This window comes from Onychomys torridus, chromosome 4 (genome assembly GCF_903995425.1).
Source record: "Onychomys torridus chromosome 4, mOncTor1.1, whole genome shotgun sequence".
NCBI classification, from domain to species: Eukaryota; Metazoa; Chordata; class Mammalia; order Rodentia; family Cricetidae; genus Onychomys; species Onychomys torridus.
The window spans coordinates 49,391,960-49,417,855 of NC_050446.1; the positions used below are offsets into that span (position 1 = coordinate 49,391,960).

Genomic DNA, 25,896 nt, shown 5'->3' on the forward strand with positions numbered 1-25,896 from the left:
AAAAATGACTCATTTTCCTTTCTTGTATTTTAAAAACCAACTACTCTAAGCTTGTTTGAGAATAATCAAAAATTGCCCATTTAGCTAGAAGTCATTTTCTTTTCAAAAGGCAAATGTTATTTAATCTTTCAGCTGTTCATTGTGCCATCATAAATACTTTCTTTTCAGCACAGTTGTGGGGACTGAAATGAGCCCACTAATTGCCTCCCATTTCGACTGACATGTGGTGGTTTAGTGGAAAGAGAGCACAGCGGGGAGAAGGAAATAGGAGGCTGAGAAAATGAGAGCTAATTATTTCCCCTGCCTCATGTCAGGCTCCGTGTCGGCCTTGTTTTTACAAACTGGAAGGTTTAGCACTAAATAAAACAAACTGGCGTCATGTTTTTATAGACTGGCAGTGTCATGGAAGCAGCTGCACATCTCAAAGACAATATAATGCCTGCGTTCGCATGGACACCATCTGACAGACACTGCGAGCCACGGCTAATGAGGATATCACAGTGGTGCCAAAGTGAAAGGTGCTGAATTATGTATGATTCTTCATCAGCGCGGCAATAGTCCTGTACATCATTATGAGACATTGTTTTGCTGGAGAGATTAAAACATTCTTAGTTCCAGACCCTGCAACCTATACGCGCTGAAAGAGGTTATTAATGGAATTTTTAGGGAGACTTTCTTGTGGATTTCTTTTGGGGTTGAAAAACCAATTTCATGGGACAAAGCCACGATGGGTCATGACACTGTATAGATAAAGAAGAGAAGCAAATTAACCATACTTGTATTATCTTCCTTCCAAAGACAGCATAATAAAATATAGTGTAGCGGGGTTATACTTAATGATAAATAACCCAGGTGCTTTCCCAGGACATGCCACTCTCCTGCCTTTAACACAGCGGGTTCCGGCAGCTGAGCTGGATAATGACGACACATGTAAAGGAGCCTTCCAGGCCTCCATCAGCAGCCTCCCCCTACTCCTTATACAGCCAGGACCAGTATTATTTTTGCAGATTTTGTTTTCATCTGGGATTGCTTCTTACGCTTCTTCGCAAATGTCAGTTGCTAAGACTGCATCTTTCTCTCCCTGCTTTCTCCGAAAGTTTATCCTGACCCCTCTCGTTTATATTTTAAAGTACTTCCTCAGGGGGTAGCATTTAGTCTTCTCCATTTATGGGAAGAGAGGAGCAGGTGGGGGGTTTGGAAAGCAGTGCCTCTAAGATTAAGCTTGATGTATCTAGGACACAAATTCCAGTTCCATGCAGCTGGCTTTATTTCTCCAGTATCTGAGCCTTGGTTTCTTCATCCATACAATGGGAACTGTGTTCTTGAGAACAGAGTAAGACCATAAGGGTTAGATAACATACACAGAGCTCAAAGCTGTGGTGCTGGTTCTATGTGAGTGGCAATGTAAAGTTTGATCCGTGTGATGTAAGTGGAAAGAGTGGCCGCCTCCGGTTGCTGGAAGGAGGGCTTGCCTGGGGAGGGGACTTTCTAGAGGACTGGAGAGGTCTTACTTGCTTTGGTGGCTACACAGGTATGCACAGACACAAGTCAAACTCCGTGACCTATGAAGTTAAAAATCTGTTTCTCATTACACACAGATCGGCCTCAGTGCAAAAGCGCATTGTTTTTAAATGTCTATATTCTTTTTTTCATTTTTATTAAGAAATTTTCTACTCACTCCACATGCTATCCACAGAACCCACCTCCTCCCACCCCACAGCCCTCTTTCCCAAGCCACCCCGCATCCCCACATCCCCCAAATAGAGGTCTCCCATGGGAATGTCTATATTCTTCAGGAAAAGGTAATCTAGAAAAGCTAGTTTGGGGGACACTTTCCTACTGGAGGATCCAGAATGATCCTGGACTTGGATTTTTATTTTTGAAGGTTAATCTATGGTGTTGGTGGCCCCAATTAATTTGGTAGGGAAAAATTGTATATTTTTAAAAAAACAAACAAAAGTATTATCTCCAAATTCCCAGAACTTTAAAGTTTGATATATTTTGTGCTATTTTAGTATTTGGGTGTTCTTCCCCCTATTTGGAAAGTCTACTCCTATCTCGACTCTTCTCTTCCATTCCTTCTTCCCTCCCTCTTTTTCTGTAGGGAGAAGGGATGTCTATGTTTGGTGTCATTTCAACTAGTTTAGAACTCCAAGGAATTATAAGCAGCTCACAAAGCGTGTAATAGTGAGCTCTCACAAAGAGATTCTTAATTTAGCACTAACTGAGTGTTGTTTAGGACCTTATCTCCATGGGGCAAGAATCCTTGTTTTAGTTGGCCTGTAATCATAATTCATAAAAATGCATCTACATAATTGGCAATCCTGCAGCAGTTGGTTGGGATGCTTTCTTATTATCCACCAGGCAGACACTGGCTCCCAGAATTGTCCGGGTATCTCAGCAGGTGATCAGAGAAGTGTCTGTGTCCTGAGAAGCTAGTAGAATTCTCCTGTTTTCCACATTCCAAATGCAAAACTTGCCCTCTCCCCAACAAAATGTCATGTGTCTCCTGCAGACCTGCAGAGCAATGCATCTGCTAATTAATGGACATTTTCAAGGACTATGTATTGCTGTACTCAGCCCTTCTGCTAAGCTGGGGGCTTATTTCCCTGTGGGTCAGTAGGCGATTCTCTCTGGAAAGGTACTCAGGATGATTCTTCTAGCCTTGTGTATCCTGGGTGGGAATCTAGGCTTGAAATTATAATCCAGGGTAATCAGGACCTGTATTGATTTTATAGCTGCAACAAGACAAGGTTGTTTCTGTTTTGGATGGTCCAGTGCCAGCTGTGCTGGAGCTCAGTGGTTCCAGTGGTAAATTTGTACTTCTAGCAATGACCTGCTGTAGTCAATGGGAGAAAGATTGGCTATGTTGAATCTCATGGAAATGGGGTTTTATTCTCTGTCTTGGATTCTTATAGATGGATTCAACAGGAGAATCTGGATTGTCTACAGTTTTGCCCCCAACTTTCACTCTGTAAAACAGGACGTCCTGGTATTGTTGTTTGCTCTTAGTTAACTGATAAGGAAAAGTTCAGAACTCAGAGGAAATGCTACGGCTTAAATCTTATACCATGCCATGTCTTAAGGGATTGTTCCTCAGCTTAGAGCTATTGGCAGGCAGTGGAACCTTTAAAGAGCTGAGCCTGGATGGGAGGGGGGAGTGCTTTCAAGTCATTAGAGGCACACCCTCAAAGTGGACCCTTGGCTCCCAATCTCTCTTGTACTCCTTGGCCATGACATAAGAGGTTCTGCTCTGCCATAGCCCCCACTGTGATGCACCACCTTACTATTGGCCCCAAGGCAATGCCCAAATGATTATGAACATGAACCATCCAATTCTGTGAGCCAAAATAACCCTTTTCTCTTTATAAGTTAATTATGTCAGATATTTATTATAGCGATGGAAAATGAGCACAGGAGACCTGCTCTTCACAGTACCTAAAGAGACTACCCTAGTTTGAGTCTAAACTTAACTCACCATTTGCTTCCTCTGTGATCTCAGCCAAATTAGCTCATCTTTCTGTGCGTTGGTTACCTTGACCAAAAATGAGTCTCTCTGGCTGTCAATCACATTTAATAGCCACTGTACTTCCAGACATCTGGTTCTTATTAGCAAGGCTGTATTAAGACATGTTGAAGCAGGGGAGGACCAAGTTAGCTTTATATATTCCATTTATGAAGAAGATAAAAATGGATTCCTTCTATTTACTAACACCAGTCACTGTGATACCGCCAGCACCAGGTTTCAGGCCAGCCTGGGATACATGAATCCTTCCCTTGAAAAAAAAAATCAGTTTGTTGTGCTAAACATGGTGGTATATACCTATAATACCAGCACTCAGGGGCAAGACCTGCCACAAGTTCAAGGCCAACCTGTTCTACATAGGAAGTGCTATGCCATAGGGCTATCTCATGAGACGTTTCTAAAACCAGAACCAAATAAAAACAACACTAAGCTTCAAAAAGACTACATCAGTGGGCGATGATTAGGTGGGAAAAATGATAAAAGCTAGAAGTCAGTGTCAGGAGGTAAGGCTTTAAACCTAGGAGTCTTCTGCCTCGCCCCTTCCTCTATTTCTCCATAGCAACGGAACATACAACCTTTCCCCATCTGTTCCCACGGCATCAACAGGTATATTTCACATAGCCAGGGTGAGATGGTTTTGGAAAAGGAGTCTTTTGAGGGGTCCCACCACACGACTGGCCCCATAGCCACCACCATTGGATTGACTTAGGGCTGTCAAGATTGAGAGTTGTTCAGGGTGCCACAGTCACTCTTGAGTATTCTCACTCACTGTCAGTATGCAGGTTTGTATTACCTCAGGCCAGTCAGTCGCCCTTAGTGAAGTGAATGGTTTTAAAATCAGGACCAAGATATGACAGGTAACATTGGCACAGGTAACATTGATGGAGGCGGCTTAGGACCCTTTTCTTTAAGATGGGGTCTCATGTCGCTTAGGCTGGCCTTGAGCTCCTGAGTGTGAGGATTACAGGTGTGCACTACCACGCTGCCGGGTGTAACTTAACTCTTCTTTAAGAAAACCTCAATAGTCCACCGGTGAGCCCCTTGTTCCGTGTCTTCTTAACATCTGTATTTGTATTCGAGGGACTCAGTAGCTGCTGGTGACAGCCCGGAAGTTGTGGACGGTCCTCCAGGACATGTTAGTTCAATTTGAAAAAAGAGCAGGACTTAGGGGATTCCTCTTGCTGTATTTGTGAGTTACTTTTCAGAACTAAGTGACAATGACATCAGAGATGCCAAAAAGCCCCGGGAGTTGTGTCAGAGGACTGGCAGGTTAGTTGACCCCACCTGTCCTCTGTCACCCAGCATGTAGCAAGCAGGGTCATCTTCTATGGAGATGGCTGATGTCCTCCTTTCCCAGAGCTGCTCTGAGTAGCACGGGGTTGCTTCTGAAGCTGTGTTCCTTTAGGATTCAGTTAAGGGCCTTTCAAGATAAGACAACTAAGACTTACAAAGTCGGGTGTAGCCCTATTACGTGAATCAGGGCTCCTGCAAGGTGAGCTCCAGAGGCAGTAGCTGCTCGAGGCCCGCTGGCCTTGGGTTGGAGTGGTGAGAACGGTGAGGTCTCTGGGCTTTCTCCCTCTTGTCTGTTGTCAACGGCTCAGGCTCATCTGGTTTGTGGAGTTCAGCAGAACACCTGTGAGCCTGGTCCCCTCAGCTGCCTTCCCCACTGGTGTCCCCTCAGCCCCCTTTCACAGTTAGAGTCCCATCTCTACCACCACCGGTCAGGAAACACCAGCAAAACCCCTGACTGTCTGAGCCTCATTTTCCTCTTCAGTTTAAAGGGGAAATAAACCTGATTTGCAGGATTATTGTGACTGTCAAATAGAATAACAGGGTCTAAGCAGCCAGCAACATGGCCACCACAGAGTGAGGACACTAAGTGGCTCCGCTGGTGGGAGGAGATGGAGTTACCTGTTTTGTTGTGACAAAAATACCTCACCAAAAACACAAACAAACAAACAAAACCCAGAACTTAAAGGAAGGCTCGTGGTTCCAGACTACAGTCCATTATGGTAGGGAAGATACCAGAGCAGGAACTTGAGGCAGCTGGTCACGTCACCTCTGTAGTCAGGAAGCAGAAAGATAGGAATGCTCTTGTTCAGCTCCCTTCCTGCTTTTCATTCAGTCCAGGCCCCCAGCCCCTGGAACGGTAATGCCCATAGTTAAAGTGGGTTTTCCCATCTCCAGCTATGTGTCTAAACAATCTACACAGGCATGCCCAGAGGCTTGTATTAACCAGCATGGAACACCAAGTGTCCAGGAGCACCCTGTCCAAAGGGTATGAGACAAGAGTGAGGCAGAGGGAAGCCAGGCATTGCATGTGGTCCAATGTCTTCTGACAACGCCTTGGACTAGCACAATCCCCAAAGCTGAGAGGCAGACAAAACAGAGCTGAAAGCAACTCTGTCGTTTTAAAGTGTTTCGTTCAGGCACTACCTCAGGGAGGTTCTGTTTCAGAGACAACGGTCATTATCCTGCCCAGTTAGCCCAGGGCCCCTGTGCTCCTACAGCAGTGGTTCCAAAACAAGGAAACACTGAGAGATGAGAGACACGTCCTTCTCGGTTGTAGCTGTGACTGATGTGAGAAAGCGGTTCATTTCACTGCATAGACCTTCTCTTCCTCTAATTGGCATCCTGTGAATGGAGTTGGGCAATGAGCCCCTCCCATAGACCCCAGTCCTGCTTGGCAACACAGGTCCTCCAGAGGCTCTCCCAAGCCCCAGTCCTGGCTTCTCACCAAAGCCACCAGGGTTTCTGCAGCCTCCTTGCAATTCTTCTTGCCCAGAACCTGTGTCTGAACTTGCTTCAGAGAGAACAGTTCAAGTCCACACAGGAAAGTGCTTTCCACTCTGAACACGTGTGTGCTTGGTGTGGTGTGCTTATTCCTTCAACCCTTGGCTCTTCAAAAACTGTGAGAGACAATAGCAATTTATAGTCCAGAGGTCACATCTGAAGTGCATATACACATTTTATTGCGAAATTCTTTAATGTTCGTGGTTTTTGTATTGAAACCTCATATGCCCACCTTGACAAACTATTAACATTTTACCCTGCTTACTTCATTTATCACTTCATTTACCTATCTCTCTAGGCATCTAAGCATGACTTATTTCATAATACGTTTCAAAGTAACTTCCAGGCATCAGAATACTTCTTCCTAAACATTTCAGTATACTAGATTCAATAAGAAATGTATAGACCTTATGTAAGATGGGTTTTTTTTTCTTTTTTGTTTTGTTTTGGTTTTTCCAAGACAGGGTTTCTTTGTGTAGCCCTGGCTGTCCTGGATCTCACTCTGTAGCCCAGGCTGGCCTTGAACTCACAGAGATCCACCAGCCTCTGCCTCCCAAGTACTGGGATCAAAGGCGTACACCACCACCACCCAGCTGTATCCTGGTTTTGATGAGTGTGTACAGACCCTTATATATGTCGATTGAGCCCTACTGCTTCCAGAAAGTTCTCTTACACTTTCCATTTGAAGAAGCAATCACTCTTCTGAAATTTTTTCCAGAGGAATGTTGTTGAGTGTCGGAAAAATGCACCCATTTGTATGTTTTCTTCTGTGTAGTACTGCTTTCATTCACTATGTTTTTCAGATGCACACATGTTCCTGAATGTATCATTAATTTTTGTATTGTCCATTCTATGAATATACAGTAATTCTATTCCCTTTTTTATTAACATTAATCATTGTATTAGCTATTAAGATAAAACTTCTAAGAACATACCCAGACAAATCTTTTTCCATTTCTTCTGTGTAAATAACTACAAGTAGAATTTCTTAGTCATGAGTGTATGTTTATTTCTGTAATAAATTGCCAAAAGATTTTCTTAAGTAATTATATCACTTATATTTCTGCAACAGAGCATGGGAGTTCCAGTAGCTTCAATCCTAACCAACATTTGATGGTATCAGCCTTAGGCACTTTGCTGCTATGTAATAATAACTCCCTGTGGTTTAAATTAACATTCCCCCAGTGATCAATGATATACAGAACTGTATAGTAGTATTGCTGTACATTTGATATACCATCATTAAAAATTAGGTAGTTTCACATAAGAATACAAATTTCTAGCTTTCGTGAAACATCAAAAGCCCTAGCAAAACTGAACTCATATTCATACATGGGAACAATCAATAGAAGAAACTGGGCCGTGACTGTGCTTTTAGGGCAACTGCCCAGAGCTCCAGGATTCCTGTGCCTCCCATAATTGCTCAGCTGTCGGCTACCACATTCATCCCATCTGCAGTGTTGTCTTCCTTAAGAGGACAGTGAGCTGTGTCTTTCCCCCACACCATTATCAATTCTGGGAAATGGAGGTAGGTAGATCAAGAGGGCTATATGATAAAAGAAAAGAAAAAGGAAGACTATGACTTTTTTATACCAATGATAAAATATCCCTGTAAAATTTACTGTGTACATTATATGGCTCTGTTGTGAAAGGTTATACCTTAAGGTTCCATAATGTAACTGCCTGAGTTTGCTCATATTTATTTTGTGCCTGGCCCCTTTAGAATTTTGAGTTTGTGATTCCTATAACAAAACACTTCAACTGATAAATTATGTCTCAAGGCTGCACTAACTGGGGGTTATTAGATATACAAAAGGATCTAATTTCACGTCCTCTCTTGGAAAAGGAAAAATGAAACACTCCCACACTACTTCATTTAGAATACTTTGTGTGTTATAAAACACTAAAATGAAAAAAAAAATTGTTTCATTCTCTCAATTCTGTAATTTTGCTTTTAATTCCAGGATTGTAAGTGGAAAATGTATATGGAGATGGATGGGGATGAAATTGCAATAACCTACATAAAAGATGTGACTTTCAACACAAGCCTCCCTGATGCAGAGATTTTAAAGATGACAAAGGTAAGGTTCTATTTACAGCTTAAAAGCTTTTTTGAATTCACAGATATCAAACAAAGACATTAAAATACCCCAGCAGTGGGCTTTTGTGCTCCTGGATGCTCACATCAGCTCAGCCTCAAGCTGACTCTTGAAAGGTACATTTTATTTAGCAGATTGAGAGAATAATTTTTTTTGTTAAAATTCCACTTATGCTGTGTGAACTAAAGAGCACTGAAAACCAAAAAGTATCATTTAAGTTTTTTTTTAAATCCTACATTTCTTCATACTTTACCATTTATTAAAGAAAATGCTATCAATGAAAATATTTACTTCAAACTGGATTGAGTAAAACTTTGAAAAAAAAACATGATGATATGATGATGAAGACTTCCATTTTTCCCCTCACTTCTGGTGATATGCATGCTGGACAGTTGCTCTACCTCTAAGCTGCATCCCCAGCCTGCTCTAGTCAGTTTCCAGAAGGACTGGGATAAGGCTATTTGGAGACACATGGTGCTGCTTTGTAGCTTCTGTAAGTTCACACCACAAGTTCCTAGAGTGATGGAGAGCATGTCCAGAGTCCAGAGTCACTGAGAACCCTGAAGAAAATCTAACAGAAATGCTTAGCTTGCTCCTCAGAATGGAAAGAACTCATTTTTTTCCCAACAATACTAGGGGAAAAAAAGTGTAAGATTTCAGTGGTAGGTCTACCACTTCAGACAAAGCATATGTCAGCAGGATAGCCATCTTGACCTCCAGTAACCATTAGTGCTGGCCCATGGCTAACCTAACTGTGCATTGAGTTTTAGTGAAGAAAATGGAGCTTTCACAAAGAACCAGAGTACAGACACAAGTTGGAAACGAAATGAGTCTACAAAGCCATGACATTTGACTTGCGTGTTCTCTGTACAGACATAAGATGGCTGAATGACCAAGTCCTTGTAGCTTACAAATAGATTCATCAAGAGGCTAGTTTGGTATTCATTGTTGGATCCCTCTACATAATTGGGATTTACTTCTGTGGAATTACTTACCTTAACATAAGGTTCTGATTTGTTTCAGTGTTTCCTTATGTTGTGAGGACATACTGAATTTGGATGTCTAGAAGGAATGGGTACTCTCCCCTGGGTCCCAGTTCTGTTCTCCCCAGCTGCCACAGTTGTCCCCTCGCTTCCATGTCCTTAAGGAGATGTAGCCATTGCTTACCATAAGAAGGAAGTTGCTCCATGCAAACATAATACAATGCAATTGTAGAACTGAATGATTCTGCCATCATGCACCAGTGCAAAACCATACACATTAATGGACCTTACAGGAAAGATAGGATTGGAAAGGTCATTTAAAATTTACACAACCTTATAAAAACAACAGAAGCGATAATAGTCTTAATTTATATAAAATCAGCCCAGTGAAATCCCTCTTATATTCTACACCCAACTTGTACACAGTCATTGTCTTGCAGCCCCAACCTGGAAGGATAAGGGGATGAGAAGAAAATGAAAAAATAATTTTTATCATAATTAGCATAAGATCCAAAATATAGGCTTTATTAGTCTTTGATACAGTGTGAAAATAACACCACAATGCCTTCATTGGTACAAGCCTCTTGGCACAATAGCCTGGCAGACGGAAAGCTGAATGATTGACAAGGACAGTCTACTAGCTACTGCTTACCCTCAAGGAAGACAATTCTGGGACCGCTCATGTTGTCATGGCTTTATCTTAATGTTGAGAAAGGGTTTGGCTATTGTTTCAAACATCAGCATGAATTAACAACCTACTGAAAGGATTGAGTAATACATCATGTTTCATCACCCCAGAGAGGATTGAGGACTTATGTAATGGTACGACTATGATCCCAATACTTGGGAGGCTGAGGCAGGAGGATCAACTAACTCTAAGCCAAGACTACATAGCCAAACCCTATTTCAAAAACAAAAACAACAAAAAGCAAAGAACAAAACCCACAGAAAACCGTAGATCTACCATCCCCCATCAGTAGGACATACACACAGCTCATTCAGTCATAAAACAGCAAAGCCCAAAATACAAGTGTGTTGTAAGCCAGCATGATTTTATGATAATTTAATATTCTGCAAATTGTGTATGGCACAATTGGCCTCAATGAAACATGGCAGCACAGACCATCTTCTGATACGATGCCAACCTAATTTCTGTGTTTCAGCCACCATTTGTAATGGAGAAGTGGATTATAGGAATAGTGGACGGTCAGACTGTGGAGTGCACAGTCACGTATGAGGTAAGCTCCTGAGACAGAGTCTGCAAGTTTCACCCTCTGTTAGTGAGTAGAGATTTATCTGGTCTCTCTGGTACTTACAGGTTAGTATGTGGGTTTATTGGAAAGGAAATTACACACTGGCATGCATATACAAAGATAACTGCAATTTCTCTAACGAAGTGTTGGGAAGGAAAGATAACATGATAGAATTTGGGGAAACACCTTGCCTACACTTTCATTAGATATCAATTGAACACTTTGTACATTCCACCAAATAACGTAACAAGTGAGTATAACTCACTTGGAAATAAGCGTTCAGAAGAGGAGATCAATGATTGTTCAGAAGACCAGCATATACCCCTGTTGACCACCTGGGGAGTTTATTGTTATAGCCAAATTAACAGAGTCCATAAATTTTATATGAAAAGAAAAACTTACATTAAGGAAAGAAAACATGGGGGATGGAGAGATGGCTCAGTGGTTAACAACACTGGCTGCTCTTCCAGAGGACCTGAGTTCAATTCCCAGCAACCACATGGTGGCTCACAACCATCTATAGTGGGATCTGATGCCCTCTTCTTGCATAAAGTTGTACATGCAGATAGAGCACTCATACATAAATAAATCTTTTTTAAAAAGAAACAAAACCATGCTATTGAAATGTACACATTTGGCACTACCTGCCATAGAGAATAACCCAGTCACAAATCATGTCAGAAACTGACTGATGGAAATGAACAATAGCTTGGGATGGTTGGTTGTGTGGTCAGAAACAGATATACAGACATCAAGCACAAGTCCCTAAGAAATAAAGAACGGTGATAAAGCCAGATAGGTGGGCAAGGTCAGATCTGGGGACCCCAGTAAGGACTCACCATGAGCATGGGAGAATGTCAGTGGAGGCCTGACTGTGTTGTGAAAATCAATATCTTCTCTATAATACATAACAGTTACCAATACCTTACATTTTCATTAAAAACAGAAATTAAAGTCTCGTGGCTTTTGACATTTTTAAAATTCATATTTAGTATTATAAAATAATATCTCTTTGTAAATATATTTCAACTCTGTATTTTAAAATGGATTTAATGCTAATAACTTTGTAAAAGTCAACAAGGTCTTCGTGGGTGGTAAGACACACTGACGCTAGAAAGGGAGGAACCTCTTGTGGCACAGGCTGGAAGGTACACAGAGTCTGGGGGCACGTGAAGGTACTAGTATGTATCTTCAATAGATAAGGCATGCAGACTTTTCATTCATTTAAGGCAGTTTTGTTAAGGATTCATTGTAAACCAGGAACTGTAAGAGTCAGGTATGTCTGCCCTGTCTCACAAAGTTCAGGTAAATACTGAAAGATGGGTAATGGCTTACTTCATTTGGCAGATAAGAAACAAGGCTGGGAGAGAAGAAAGGAAATCCAGGGCTCTGGGTACTCAGTGACAGAGTTAATGTGCTCACACCCATGTGTTCCCTCTGCAAACAGTGTTTCTTCCCTGGTCCCCGGCCTGTGAGCCTCACAGCTGCTGCTGTAATAAGATGCAGGAAGTCTCCCTCAGGCTGGGTTTTCCATGCTGCTCTATTGAGATAGTTCCCTGAGTTATCACAGTCTTGCTTTTAAGAATCAGAGCCCCAAACCTTGTCCATCTCACTCCACAGCCCACAAGGCAGAAGTGTGACGGCAATACTGATACCTGCTAACTGGAAAAGGAAAAGCCCCCTTTAACTGGACAGTTAGAGCAGCTGGATTCCAGCTGTGCCTGCGGCAGACAACTCCACAGACACACCACACCCTGCTTCTTGCTCTTTTTCTCCCTCTTCCTCCTCCTTGGACTCCATCACGATAAGCCGCCACTAGATTTCTCACTTTCCAGTTTTTAAAGACATTTTTTTCTTTCTTTCTCTCCTCTTCCTCCTCCTCTTTTCTGAGACAAGATCTTTCTATGAAGCCCTGGCTGGTCTCCAACTTGCTGTGTAGACCAGGCTGGCCTTGAACTCCCAGAGATCCACCTACCTCTGCCTCCTGAGTGCTGGGATTAAAGGTGTGCACCACCACACCGTACTAAAGACATCTTTTCATAACTGTATTAAATCCTAGAGACTCTTTTTTTCTTGGTTTTTTTTTTGTTTGTTTGTTTGTTTTTTGTTTTTTTTTTTTGTGGGGACACAAGGCCATGTACGTGCCAAGCCAGGGTTGCCCTGAGCTATACCCACAGCCCTGGAGAGACTGTAATCTACACGTGTCCCTGGTGAGGAGGGCTTCTTCAGGATGAGAGCTGTCATCTTGATCTGGAATCCGCTCCTGATGCTGGGTTTCCTCACTCGAGAACCCATCCTGTCTGCACCTACTCCCTTTACTCACCCTGTGGCAGCCTCCTTCTTCTCTTCCCTGTGTGTGTCCCAGTGTCCTCAGGCAAAGGTACACTGAAGCGAAACAGTGGCCAGTGTTCATTTCTCCAACAAAGTCTCTTTTTCCAACTATAAAAACCATTTCTTAACAAAGAGGTGCATTGAGCTCTGTCAAAGGTTATAAATTCTGGGGGAAGACAAACCTTAAATACTAAAATACACTAAGTAGAAAGGAGCGTAGGATGGGGAAAGAGGAGGGAAGAAGGGGGAAGTATAGCGTCCATTAGGGGGAAGTGGTTAAAAATGTTCTTTTTATTCAAATTCACTACTTTAGGCAATGACATAGCAACATGCATCTTTCTTTCCCATTTTATAAACATATGCATGATCGTGGGCTTCTTGAATTTTTTCTTAACAGAGCGATGTGAGAACTCCAAAACTCACTAAGCATGTCCACTCGATTCAGTGGGGCAGAACGAAGCCTCAGGATGAGGTGAGAGCGGTCCAGCTCGCCATCCAGACTCTGTTCTCCAACTCCGAGGGCAACCCTCACAGCAGGTCTGACTCAAGTAAGTTGGTGTCCCAGTACTGCATGTGTGCCTGAGTCCAAATGTGCGCTATGACGTTCCGGTGACAGAGGCGAGTGCCAGGCGGTGGGCGGCACAGATGCCTAACACAGTACTTCCCTCTTACAGTTTTGTAATATTGTTTTTTTTTTTTCAAAGTTTTTCCTAATTCTTCAAGAATGTCATACATATGTATGATGCACTTTGATCATATTGACTGAATAATTATTGGTTTTTATAATAGATCATGGAGTTGAATTTATAGACGTAAATGTGAACACATTGTACAAGTATGAAAAGCAGTTACATCGCAGTGACAAAAACATCCGGTTTCTAAAGTGTATCTGTAAATAAAGATGTGCATCTTCTAGCTCACATTCCTACAAAGCCACTGCGGTCAACAGTACTTCTTGTCTTGTCTTTTTCATTTGGCAGTCTTGTGCACCCCTGGCTGGCCTGGAACGGTTTTCAGATAGCTGAGAATGACCTTGAACTTCTGATTCTCCAGGCTCTGCCTCTAAAGTGCTAGAATTACAGGCATGGGCCACCACACCCAGTTTAATGGGGTGCTAAGGGTGGAATCAGGGCTTTGTATGCTAGACAAGCACTCTATCAACTGAGATGCATCCCTAGCTACTTCTTAAGTAGTGAACAGTGACAAAGCATGGCAATGATGGAGGAAGGGAGGGGGGAGGAGTTGGGGGAGGGAAAGAGAAGGAGGAACAGGCAAGAGTCAATGGAAAGGTTCAGCATGATGGTTCAGCATGTAAAGGCAGATGCCTACAAGCCTGACTGATTCTTGTATGTTGTCCTCTAATCTCCACACAAACATCATGGCATGTGCTGTCACACGCATACGCATACACACACACACACACACACACACACACACACACACACACAAATAAATAAATAAATAATATTTTTAAAAGTTTTAGAGACAGTAAGGAGAAAAACTTTAATGCACATGATAAATAATGGTGATGGTAATTTTAAAAATTGAGAGAAGCATAGAAGGTTTGCTGACTGGCCGTGAAATTGGTCATTATTTGGTGAACTCAAGCAGAGGTTCTGACCCCCTGCTTGTAGGCTCAGAAACTCTAATAACTGTAGGGCTGAGACAAGCTCCCAAGTATGTTGAAGGTGCATGTATACAGAGCCACACGCGGTTCCCTCTTGACCATGAGACATACATACACCTACGAAGCACACCAGAAATGCATGCTTTCTAATCAGCAATCTCGTTCCCAGAGAGAAAAGTATTTTTTGTGACAGCATAGAGAAGGCGCTTTGTCAGGCATGGAGACAAAGCAGGGACTCTAACTTACTATCCCCAATGGCAAGTGTTGGCAGCCTGGCCCCTCTGTTGACCACTGTGAAGCCTGATTTGACAAGCAGAACAATTATTTGGTTTTTTGAAACAGGGTTTCTCTGTGTCATTTTGGTACCTATCCTAGCTCTCACTCTGTAGCCCAGGCTGGCCTTGAACTCACAGAGATATCCACCTGCCTCTGTCTCCTGAGTGCTGGGATTAAAGGTGTGTGCCACTGCTGCCCCACCAGAATAAATATTCTTAAGTGGCCACCAGCCAGGGAGAACAGAATCCTGAAGAACATTCAGAAGCCATCAACAAATGATTTGACATCATGCCAGGCCTGATCACTCTTGTCAACAGAGTTGATTTGCACTACCGTTTTGCAAACAACCATTAGGGAACATTGTTACTATCAGGTTAGGCTTGTGGTTTAGTCAAGGCTCTTTCAAGCACCAGTCAGGCACTTTTTAGGGCATGCTATTCTGCTGAGGTTATTCTGCATAGTAGGTCTAGATCTATCCAAGCTCCCATCCCTCCACTCCACCCCCACCCCCACCACCATGCAGCTACTTCTAAACTCCTTTATGCTTGTCAAATCTGTGTATCTCGCCTGGTATGTCTGCTATAATCTTTAAGTACATCTTTTACCTGGTATGGTAGCTTACCTCTGGAGTCGCAACTCCCAGGGAGCTAAACAGGACCAGTGCAAGTTCAAGGTCATCCTAGGCTATACAGTGAGTTCTCAGAGTGAGACCAAAAGAGGACTTCTTTCTCAACTAATGTTTGTAGGGCACATTTTTTCTTCTATAGGGCTTTTATAGCTACGACCCTGTCTGATTCCCTATAACGGCTCTGTGAAGCCTGGGACCATTCTCTCTATGATTCTGCTAGATTTTCTCTTCTGTGAGGTTAGTTTTCCCATTTCCAAATTGATATTACACAAAATAGCTGCCAGTGACTTCTAAGTTTTACATGGTTCAAATCCTACCATGTTGAGAGTAAATAAACATTTTTAAAACATCACTCTGAGTTCCGGATCCCTATGGTAACACTTCTGGGGCTACTTCCAGGCATGCTCCCATAGGCAGTGAACTGTACCACCAGGAAGTGATAGTGGCAGATGGCAGAGCACAAGGCTGGGGCTCGGGGGAGATCATGAGGACATCCACATTGTGACCATGGTGTTCCCTTCCCAAACGGGACACTGCCCGGACCACAAATAAGTGTCCTTTACATCTTCTAAGCATACTCTTTAGGAAATAGTGAATCACTCTTGAAGAGTGTATGCTGGAAAAATCAGCACCCTCCACGTCCTGCCGGAGTTGCTCCAGACTCTTTCCCTCAGAGAGCTTTGTCTGGCTTCCTCCAGTTTTCAGCTTGTGTACCTCCCTTCTGTCTTCCTCCACCCTTTTTACTCACTCTTCCAGTGTGACATAAAGACTCGAGATCACCCTCTAGACCAATCATACCCTTTTTCATCTGCCAGGAGCAGAAAACCCAATTTCCCCTGGCTTAACTCAGTGGATCTCCAAGTTTGGTCCTGCAGGATCCTCTGTGAGCCTATTAGAGACGCATACTCCCTGACCCATCTCCAGACATACCACATCAGATATTTCAGGTCTAGAACCAGCAGCCCACATTTTAAGGAACCCTCTCAAGTCCCCCAAACACCGATTGAAGTGAATAAAATGCATAGTCTTCCATCACTAAAAGCCCAGAGGTGATTGATGTAGGCTCTGGGTGCCGTAGGACAAGTAAGTCTGACGGTGGAATCTTAAGGAGTGGCCTCTTCCTTTTCCCATGCCATACTCACTGTACTGGCTTTGCCCACAGCCTCACTGCTGTGTCTGGCTGCCCTATAAACACAGATGCCCTGAAAGCACCAGGTGTCAGCCCTGACCTGTTCTCATAGTTACTGAAACAGCCTTCCCAGAAACCCAGCAGACTGCCCATACCAATTCCGCTTTGGGCAGGACAGCAATATTTCCTTTGCTGGCGTGTCTGTCGTGAGCAGAAGAGACCCAGCTTCCTTTGATACACATGGCTGCAGACAGGAGCTCAAACTCAGGCCTCTTGGAAGCTACAACTGTAGAAAAGCAGCAGTTTAGGAAGATGGTGCTGCGATACTGTATCTATCGCTCCTTGTAGATGATTCCCTGATACAGTTAGAATCATGGCAAGAGAAATAGAAAAATGCCAACCTTGCCGGGCGGTGGTGACACACACCTTTAATCCCAGCAACCCAGAGGCAGAGGCAGGCGAATCTCTGTGAGTTCGAGGCCAGCCTGGTCTACAGAGTGAGTTCTAGGACAAAAAAAAAAAAAGGAAGGAAGGAAGGAAGGAAGGAAGGAAGGAAGGAAGGAAGGAAGGAAGGAAGGAAAAGGTCAACCCCATTATATATTCTAATTGATAATTAATCTTTCCGCCCAAGGGTTCGTGGTAATAAAGAGAACTTCCATGACTGGTGATGCTTGGCACGCCCCCAAGCAGCCCTGAGATGGATTTCCTGAGCCAGGCTTATGAATTAGGCATTCAGCTTTGTGGCATGCTGAATCATTTCCATTTTCCCTGCAGGTGCGGACTGCCAGTGGCTAGACACTCTGCGCTTGCGGCAGATTGCATCCCACACTTCTCTACAGCGTTCCCAGAGCAACCCCATCCTGGGGTCCCCTTACTTCCCATACTTCGGCAACCAGGATTCCTATGCTGCGGCGGTGAGGCGGACCCAGACGCCCGTGAAGTACCAGCAGATCACTCCCATCAACCTGTCCAGGAGCTCCTCCCCGACGTACGGGCTCTCCAAAAACTTCTCCTCCCTGCACCTCAACTCCAGGGACAGCGGCTTCTCCAGCCTCAACACAGACAGCTCCTCCGAGAGGGGCCGCTACTCGGACCGAAGCAGAAACAGAAACCGCGGGAGTGTGTCCCTCAACTCTTCCCCCAGAGGAAGGTACGGTGGGAAGAGTCAGCACTCCGCACCTTCCCGTGAAAGGTATTCTGGAAGGTTCTACAGGTTGCCCCAGGCAGCGCTGAACACTCATCAGTCCCCCGACTTCAAGCGGAACCCCAATGACCGTCACGGGCCCAGGACCATCCCCGGGATGCCTCTGCACCCCGAGGCTGCCCCCAGAGCAGGCGAAGAGGAGAGCAAGGTGAGCGAAGGGGGCTGGACTAAGGTGGAGTACCGGAAGAAGACTCACAGGCAACTTCCGGCCAAGACTGGCAAGGAGAGAACCCGGGGCAACTACCGCGGGCGGAGGAACTTTTGATGGCTTGAATCAGATGTGCTTTTCCAAGCGGGGGTTCTGCCATGGACTTCGGGTAACAAGACATCTTCAGATTCCAGGAACCAAAGAGACTAGTTTGGGGGTTAGCGAACACCTTGTAATTCAAAGGACAACCAAAGCAGGATCACAGTGATGGCCGTTGGTTGACTAGCCATGGCAATTAGACTTGACCATGACTGCCCATATTTCATCCCCCGAATTAATAGTGAAGCGGGAAGGGCTGTACCGTTTAGTCCATGCTGGACACATCGGCCTTAGCAGACTTGGAACTAGGATAAAGCTAATGGGGGCCACAGAAAAATCAAATTTCTGGATGAAAACAGGATTTGTCTTATTTTTTTTCTTTTATCCAAGGTTCCAAGGTGGCTCAGCAAGGCACTGTGGCTGATCCTTTATTTAAAATTTGGGTATTTTGTTCATCATAAATTTTTTGCATTGATTGTTTTTCAAACTACTGTGATAAAATATCATTTATCTTGATTGCTGAGGGATTTTTTTAAAAATGCCTCCCTAAATTTTGTGCCCAAGGCAAGTGCCTCCTAACTCATCTCAACCCTGTTAGTATTTATTTTAGTGAGATATTCGTGTTTCTGTCATGGTCAGAATTGAAATGATTTGGCCTGTCATTTTTAGGTAATAAAAAAAGATTATGGAAGTTAATGTTGACTGTTTGGTGTTTATCTCATTCATGAAGGTTCATCAGACAAAAGGTCTAAACGGCCTGGAGATTTGTGGCTGGTTCCTTTCCTGATCTCCCAGGACTCAAGTTGAGTGTTAGTTCCCACCTTCACCATAGAAGGAGCAAAGAGGAGGAAAACAATCCATACGGCATCCTTGGATGTCGGAACTCTAAACTCTAAATGGAGTAGGATAATACCATCTCACACTAAAAGCCAGAGAAATTAAATAATTAAACAACCGTTAGCCTTGTTAGAGCAAGACAGTAAATACCTGCCTTACAGCGAGTCGGTGTGTAGCAGCTGGGAGTAAAGAGGAAGCTTCGGGGAGTCTTGAGCAGGAAGCTAGTGATGCACGAGGGTGTGAGGATGGGAGATGCAACACTGTGAAATGCTCCCTATTTACAAGTCCAAAAGTCAGGTTGGCAACAAGCCTGTTCTGCTTCAAATAGAGAAACGTTACTATCAGTATGCTAAGATTCTGTTCAGTGCTCACTAGTACACTAAGTGCCCTTTGGTCTGTCCAGGATTCTTGACACCCTCTAGGAATCCAGATGGTTCATGGGTGATCCATGGGATTCTTATATTATAGAAATCAGGCTTCCCCATATGTCTACATGCTCCAGTGCAGTACTTGGGGTCCGCTGGGATCATCGAGGGTTTTATAGCACTAAAGTCAAGATGGTAGGAAATGACTTTCATTTACAAAGGAAACTGTCTAAATGGCCTAACTGTTGATTCACCAACTTAATTGTATTGACCATCTGCACTTACTAACAAGCAAAGCAACAGGCGTGTAAATTAAGATGGGTTTGGTGGGTATGAGGTACTTCTTTTCATCATGGCTGACCAAACTCATAAAGCTCCTAATCTTCATCTTCTCACTGCTATCCTTCACATCCAGCCAAGCCTGTTTCCAGTTCTTTTTCCCTTTGGCCTTCCTTTGTGTTTAAACGACAGCAACAAAAAGGGTGTGTGCAAAGTGCTATCTTAATATGCTGTTTCCAAACAGGCGGCACATTCTTCATGAGTTTTTGGATACGTAGCTGGATGCAGTCTTGCATCAGTCGCTCTGAAAGGAATACAAAGTGGGTGTGAATTAGTACAACAAATGCACAGTGCGAGGGGGGGGGGGGGGGGGGGGGATAGGGACACTTGCAGTTTAAAAGGTGCTGTGCCAGTGACCCTCTGTGTCCTGCCCCTTGCCACCATCTTGCTGTTATGGATCCTGAGTTAGAAAATCCAAACTGGCATTAAAGTGACTGCATGTTCTCGGTCTTCTTTATAGTGGTTGATCACAAAAAAAGTTCCTGCAACAGCCCACCACACTGACCACTTTGTAATGTCTCGTGGAAAAATACTTGTCAGCATCAATGCTTCCAGTCAAAATCAAAACAAGAACAGCTGCAGTCTGGTTTTGGGCTGTAAAGAATAAGAGTTAGATGTGCTTTTCTGGTTTCTCTCTCTCTCTCTCTCTCTCTCTCTCTCTCTCTCTCTCTCCCCCTCTCCCTCTCTCTCTCTCTTTCTCCCTCTCAATGATGCTTAGTCATCAAACATCATTTGTCATGTTAGAAGAATGTAACTTAAGAGCAGAACAAGAATTAACAGGGCATGCATCATCAAAATAACTGCCAAAATAGAAATTTAAAAAATAGCAGCTTATTTTACATCTTAGCAATCGTATGGCCTTGGGTTCAGGTCTCAATACCAGTAAACCAGAAAATCACTTTCCAACAGGCAGGAAGTGTATTAGCTGGAAGAGGCTGAGGTTAGGACAGACAGGAAAATTTTTAGGTAAGAACTTAAGGGGGTATAGCACACTGCAGGACACATGCATAGATGCACTCACAAGTGAGCAGACTAACAACTGTTTTCATCTGATTTACAGTGAATGTAGCTTATAGAGAAAAAGTAAACTACAATGTCCTTGAAATGACTGACAGTGAAATTTAGGTCAGTAGAATCTACCTGGGAACTTTATCTTCACTATGCCTTTCCCAATGCAGCGGTACCAGACCCTTCCTAAGACCCTTCTCTGCAACATATAGTACCTGAGCAGGTTGGTACAGATGTGGACCGCTTGTGAGGGAAGTTAGGTTAAGGAACTTCCTGCAAAAGCTAGCTCACAGTGATAAGTTGTAGATGGGCAAAACACAAGCTGAAATATGACTGAAAAGAAATTTTCTCATACATAAAATATTCCTTGTAAACTTTAAATTATATATTAAACCCATGGGAAAAACAACTATGAGGGAAAAATTAATATAAGAGAGCCGAGGAAATGGCTCCGTGGATAAAGCTGCTCCAGCCTGACAACCAGCGTTCAGATCCCTGGAGCCCACATCAAATCCAGATGTGACAGCACTGTGGACTGGGTGAGGTGGGAAGCAGAGAGCGGTCCAGAAGCTTGAGGGAAGCAAAGAGAGGTCTTCAAAATGAGGTGGAAGGTGAGGTCTGACTTGAGTGTTATCCTCTGACTTCCACGTATACTGTGTCATGTGCATGCTCTCTTTCTCTCTCTCTCTCTCTCTCTCTCTCTCTCTCTCTCACACACACACACACACACACACACACACACACACACACACACACACACGATATATAAAAATGGTAAATGTACATAGAAAGTTAATATAAAAATGGTAAGTGTACATAAAAAATTAACTAGATAAAACTACTTACTCTGTACTGACAAAAACATTTCTCAATATTTATATAGCTGATCTAATCATCTATAAATACAGAATCAAGATATCCTGGGGTCAGAACAGAGTGCTCAGATGTCCAGGAGTTCAACATGACAAGGACAAAACCTCTGACTTCACTGAGGCTCTTCTAACACAGAAGTCCCAGAAGAATTTAGAAGCATTCCAGGGCCCATCTCTGTAACACAGTCTTCTGCCTCAACAAGTCAGTACAGATGTGGTATGCTCCAGAACTGCCGTCATGAGCTGCCGACGTTTGGTTGTGTGAACTTGTCCAGGAGGCAACACTAATAATTTTGAGATGACAGAGACCACACTTTAGGAGCCTTAGACAATCTCTTGCTGCTGATGGATTTAAGAACCGCCTTGAATCCCGGCTGCCCTGAGCAGATGAGAGCACAGGCCTAAGCCTAGCTTCTCTGGCCCACCTGCCGTTTCTGCAACTGCCTTATGGGGTGACTGGAGTGGTGGAGAGTTTCCAAACAGTTGCTCCTGCCAATGGCTTCTTTCTCATCCGCCTGCCTAACCCGTGGCCATGCCTGGTCAAGCCAACACAGTTAAAAACTGGAGACTTCCCTGACCTTACAGTTCATTCACAGCTACAATTCAGCACTGATAACTGGTGTTTCTCTTATTCAGCTCTACTGGAGAAGTCCCTTTCCTACAAACAGCTGGGTTTTCTCTCAGCCCTCAGAGTCTGGCCGAGAGAAAAGATTTGAGCAAAACCTTTGCACAGGCCACCCTTTGTCAAAGCTCACATAAGCAGAACAGTATTCACCAGCAAGACCCTCCCAAAGTGACACAGGAATCCACTTGGTCTGCACAGTACACAGCTGTGGTGGTGAGGATCATGTGACCAAGCTCATGAACCTCTTTTCTGTATTGTGCTTCCTCGGGTCCTCAGGAAATCACTCAGGGATCACATTCAGCCACGTAAATTAGTAGCCCTTTCGTCTGCTAACTTCGAAACTTTGTACACCCCAACCTGCTTCCACAGTCAGCCTTCAGCCTGCAGCTGAAATGCTGCTCTCTGCAGGCAATGTTCCATAATATCCAGCTCCCGCTCTGTCCTGCCCTGTGCATTCCCACAAAACCACTTGGCTACTCACTCACATATATCTTCCTTTCTATTGGAATTATCCCCAAGTTTGTCTGCATTTGCTTGCATGGCTGTTAGTTGCATGGAGCAGGGATTATACCTGGTCATATGGTATGATATGTTATAATATGATATTAATTATTATATCTTGGTTATGGGTGCAGCTTTTAAACAGTACTTATTTATTAAGTGAATGAAATGATAAGTAATCAGGCTACCAGACCTTCAAATTCTTGTTCTAATTACACACTCATTAGGTGTCATTAATAGAGTCTTCAAACCAAAATATAGATCTAATGTTAAAACAGTTGTCTTTCCGATATCATATACGTCTGTCTCTTGTGAGCTCCCTGAGTTCTGCTCCTGAGCACAACTCCAAGATGAGACACCAGTTATGTTCTGGGCTATATTTACCAGGAGTCACTTCTGGGGGTCCTGAGGCCCTTCAAAGGAAATAAATGTCAGCCTGGCTTTCCCAAATGCTTCTCCTTGCCTTGTAGGAAATTGGGCTCATTTTCTGTCTTGAATTCATCACTTACACCAGCACTCTGAAATGCAGGGAGTGACAAAGAAATCCTGCCCTCAGAAGTTGTCTTCTCCTGTCCTGGATCCCAAGCCCAATCTCTAAGGACCTCAGAACATCCATTCTGGCTGCGGCTGGCGAGGTTTTGTGTTGATCAGGACAATTCAAGATTTGTCAGCTGGTTGTGGCTGATTATCAAGATGTCCAAACTGGCTCCTTTGCTATGTGTAAGCAATTTAATTCTGAGCCTAATTTTAATCTGTTGTACACTGTCTGTCTGCATCTGCTGTGTTAAAGCCATCATTAGCATTTAAAGGGAGAACTGATGGTATTGATCACTCTTATTAAAACCAAGCAACTGTACAGCCAAACGAATGAGCAAGCTCTCCAGCCACTGCAGCCCAGCCAAAGTGGATGTTCTCAGAGCATCAACACAGATGGAAAATGTGACAAGAAAGCAGGGGTGTGAGTGCCATCTGCAACAGGCACTTCAAGCCTGCCACCCCGCCCTGCCCCACCCCAGGTCCCCAAATGCTGATCTTCTTGAACATAGCCCACTCCATTTGCTTCTGAACATCCTGAATTTCTTCCAGCTAGCAAACAAAGTCTTCTTGATGTGCTCTGGTGAGTGAGCACATTAAAGAAAAAAGGTTAAGAATCCCCTGTGCTATATAAATGTTCCTTGGGAGCAATTGCATCTTTATTACAGACCTTGTAATAGCTACGGATTGCTGTGTAACAAATTTCCCCCAAGAATTAAAGAATAACTTAAATCTTTATGATCCCATATGGTTTCTATGGGTCAAGAATTCAGGAGTGGGGGTTGGGGATTTAGCTCAGTGGTAGAGCACTTGCCTAGCAAGTGCAAGGCCCTGGGTTCGATCCTCAGCTCAAAAAAAAAAAAAAAAGAATTCAGGAGTGGCCTTTATGGCTGGCTCTGTTTTTTTAGACAGAGTCTTTGTCTTAGGGTTTTTTGTTTTGTTTTGCTATGAAAAGACACCATGACCATGGCAACTCTTATAAGGAAAAAATGTAATTGAGGGGGCTCACTTACAGTTTCAGAGGTCCAGTCTATTATCATCATGGCAGGGAGCATGGCAGTGTGCAGGCAGACATGGTGCTGGAGGAATAGCTGAGAGTCCTACATCTTGTAGGCAACAGGAAGTTGACTGACAGTCACACTGAGGGAACCTTGAGCAAAAGATACCTCAAAGCCTGTCCCCATAGTGACACACTTCCTCCAACAAGGCCACACCTCCTAATAGTGACACTCCCTTTGGGGGCCATTTTCTTTCAAACCACCACAGTCTTGCTGTTTCTTACAGTCTGGTTGTTGATTGCTTTCTTACTCCTTGTCTCTTTGGGGGTCCACCACCCAGCTCCCAAATAAATCACACATGGAGACTTATTCTTAATTGTAAATGCTCAGCCTTAGCTTGGCTTGTCGCTAGCCAGCTTTTCTTAACTTTAATTTATCCCATCTATCTTTGGTCTCGGGGCTTTTCCCATTCTCTTACTTCTGTAAATCTTACTCTTACTCTGTGGCTTGCTGTGTAGCTGGGTGCCTGGCCCCTAGAGTCCTCCTCCTTCTCTGGCTACTTCTCCCAGATTTCTATTTAATTCTGTCTGCCTATCAGCCCTGCCCATCCTTTCTCTGCCTGCCTATCAGCCCTGCCCATCCTTTCTCTGCCTCGCTATTGGCCATTCAGCTCTTTATTAGACCAATCAGGTGTTCTAGACAGGCACAGTAACACAGCTTCATAGAGTTAAGCAAATGCAACATAAACAAAAGTAACACACCTTAAGATAATATTCCCCAACACACTCCTGGAACTCAATTTAGTAGAAGGTTGCCTTGAACTCGAGATCCTGCTGCATGCAGCCTCTGACATTGCACTTGTGTCTCATTGTCATGCTAGACTGGTCTGAGTTTTAAAGAAGTGTCAATAGAGGATTGAGTGAGCTGCATTCATATAAAGGAGGCAGGAGAACCTGCTTTCAAGATGGTCTGTCTAATGGTACTGGTTGTTGGCAAAATGCCTCAGTCTCCCCCTCTATGTGTATCTTTCCACACATTCTAAAACTCTTGTGATATAGTAGCTGGATTCTTTGGAGAGAGCTATCCAAGAAGATAAGCAGAGCCACACTATCTGTTTTGCTTTGCTTCAGAACTCATGCCCAGTCCTTTCTGGAATATCTCTGCTTGCACAGGTTAACCTTGTTCAGTCTGAAAGGGAGAAAACACCAGGCAGTGAAATTCCTTGGAGGGTCATTTTGTAAGCTGGCTCCCATGAACACCCACAGTGTCTATACTCCCCTTTGTAATTTAGAATCTTGGTTTTGCCTCTTTTGCTTGTTTTACATTTTTTCACAATCTGTAATTTGAATATGAAAATAGTTCATTTGAACACTGAGCAGGAAGAGCTGGCACCCTGGCCTTGGACCTCTTAACCTCCAGAACTGTGAGAAACTGAAGAACCAGCCTGCCTCCATCTTAGGCTTAAAAGCCATCTTATAGTAAAGACAAACTAGGTTGATTCCTGCTTATGATTAAATCTGTTTCTCATGGATTAGGCTATGTCCCACCTGTAACCTTAACTACAAATGGTTCTGTACTGCCTGTTCCAGGAATGGTAATCATGTCTTTGTTTCAAAAAGTTGTTGTGATTCAAAAGAAACCCTTTGTTTCAAAAGGGTTGTTGTGGCTACCTTATTATGACTACCTGTTCTTATGACCACCTTGTAATAATCATGTCTTTG

At 43.6% G+C, this 25,896-nt stretch overlaps 1 protein-coding gene across 1 annotated transcript in view; it reads left to right on the forward strand.

Annotated features, from left to right (window-relative positions):
- Positions 1-18,680, forward strand: part of Map3k20 (mitogen-activated protein kinase kinase kinase 20) — a 163,708-nt gene extending 145,028 nt beyond the window's left edge. The window contains exons 17-20 of the mRNA XM_036185844.1: positions 8,284-8,400; positions 10,565-10,639; positions 13,383-13,533; positions 17,420-18,680. Of these exons, the coding sequence (XP_036041737.1) occupies positions 8,284-8,400; positions 10,565-10,639; positions 13,383-13,533; positions 17,420-18,114 (1,038 nt within the window). The 3' untranslated portion in view covers positions 18,115-18,680. The remainder of the gene's footprint in view (positions 1-8,283; positions 8,401-10,564; positions 10,640-13,382; positions 13,534-17,419) is intronic.
- Positions 18,681-25,896: the final 7,216 nt, after the last annotated feature.